General features: G+C 48.6%; 1 protein-coding gene across 1 annotated transcript; it reads right to left on the bottom strand.

The window, feature by feature from the left end:
• Nucleotides 1-523: 523 nt before the first annotated feature.
• LOC124159700 lies at nt 524-1,294 on the bottom strand. Its single transcript, XM_046535609.1, has one exon. It carries the CDS (start codon nt 1,292-1,294, stop codon nt 524-526), a length of 771 nt encoding a protein of 256 aa, XP_046391565.1.
• Between the last annotated feature and the right edge of the window lie 595 nt (nt 1,295-1,889).

The raw sequence follows: 1,889 nt of genomic DNA, 5'->3' as shown, positions 1-1,889 counted from the left end.
AACTGCGATAAAATGCGTCCTCTCCGATTGCACTGTGCCTTGAGCTACCCCATAGTGTATCATGGGCATTAAAATCACCTACTATAATAAAGGGTTTGGGCAGTTGGCAGATAAGGGCGTCTAAGTAAAAAAGGGTCACCGGTGCCCCTTCTGGAAGGTATACGTCACATAGAGTCACCGACTGGGGGCCGTGCAGCGTTACCGCTACCGCCTGAAAAGGCGTGTTAAGCGCCACCCGGGAGACATGAAGTGTCTCCCTACTGGCGATCATAACACCACCGTGTGCCCCTTGGCCACTCGTGTCGTCAAATCTAAAAACGTTAAAACCACTTAAAATACCGTTATCCGTTGCTTTAAAATGTGTTTCTTGCAGGCAAATGCACGTTGTAATCACGAAGTAAAATGGCCAGCTCCTCCTTGACCCGATAAAAACCATTGCAATTCCATTGCAAAATAAAAGCCATGATTAAAGATAAATAAATAAGTAAAAGGTATATAAAAACTTTAACGACGTGAAGGGGGTTCAGCGCCGAAGTCTATTCTTCTTTGTCTTTTTCTTGGCTTGGAGGATTTCTGTCTCTGAGAGACTTTCGTCTTCCTCCATTGACTCCGGTTGGTTCAGTTTACTTTTTGAAACGCCGGAGGTAGTTGGGGGTGGCGTAACCTCACGCTTCTTTTGCGTTACGCAAGTGGTTTGATTGGTTGGGTTCCTTTTAGGTGAACCCACAGCGTTGGAATTATGTTTAGCAGCCGGTATAGATGCCTTATCCGGTTTGGCAGGTTCTATGGTGTTATTCTTGGGAATAGTCTCGGTTTGTGTCCCAATTAAGGCCTTAGTGACCGTTGATTCGACAACCTTAGCAAACGATTTCGAGAAGGTCGGGGCAGTTATTGATCTGTACTTCTTCCTAGCGTCGAAATATGTAATGTTAATATCCATTATTTTACGGTCTTCTAACATCTTAGGACATTTGAGGGAGTAAGCGGGGTGTGCGCCCTCGCAGTTCACACATTGCGGACCCTTGGGACAGCTGGAGTCACCGTGCGCGTCCAGGCCGCAGCGTGGGCAGATAGCCTTGCCCTCACATCGAGTTGCGATATGGCCGTAGCGTTGGCACTGGAAACAGCGCATCGGCGCTGGAATGAATGGTCGCACGGTCACTGATTCATACCCTATGAACACTTTGGGCAGCCGGTCACACGTTATTGTAAGCACTACGGAGGTGGTGTTTACTATTTCTCCATTTCGTTTCGTTGTCAGCCGACGAACGTCGCCCACTCCCTGGAATGCCATCTCTTGTTTTATTTCGTCAACTTCCACGTGCAGTAGGTCGCAATGGCTTATAACTCCCCGACAAGTGTTCAGGGTTCGGCGAACCTCCACTGTCACTGGGATGTCGTGCATCAGTTTCACATTAAGAACCTTTTCACTTTGCGCCTGATTTGCCGTTTCGATCAAAAGGGACCCATCCCGTTACTTTTTGGCCGATTTTATATCACCTGGGACCGTAGCAGAGAGGACATTACGAATTAAGAAAGGGGACACTTTTTTTAGTGTTTCCCCTTCCTTCTGACATTTCATTATAAGAAATGTATTGTTTCTCATTTCTCCCCCATTCGTTTCCGGACGGGATCTTTTCGTTGGAGGTAAGAAGTTATTATCCGTACACACGTACAAAATTCATCCCCTGGGCTCCCCACCCACCACGGAGCCACACATTCGGGACGCCACACCGAGATCCGTTGTGGTCGCCAGGGCTACCCAAGGGATATAGGAACCTTCGATAGAGGGTCTCTTTCGGGTTAGAACCTCCAGCGCGGGGTCCCTCCGAACCCACACGCCTTCGGCCGCCCTACGGAGACCCCCATATCTCCAGCACTAACCCGTC

This window comes from Ischnura elegans, chromosome 5, assembly GCF_921293095.1.
Source record: "Ischnura elegans chromosome 5, ioIscEleg1.1, whole genome shotgun sequence".
NCBI lineage: Eukaryota > Metazoa > Arthropoda > Insecta > Odonata > Coenagrionidae > Ischnura > Ischnura elegans.
This window is presented reverse-complemented; position numbering and strand designations above follow the sequence as displayed.

Bases quoted from the DNA above. Each gene is read 5' to 3' on its own strand.
- LOC124159700 (XM_046535609.1), bottom strand. From the start codon at position 1,294: ATGGCATTCCAGGGAGTGGGCGACGTTCGTCGGCTGACAACGAAACGA.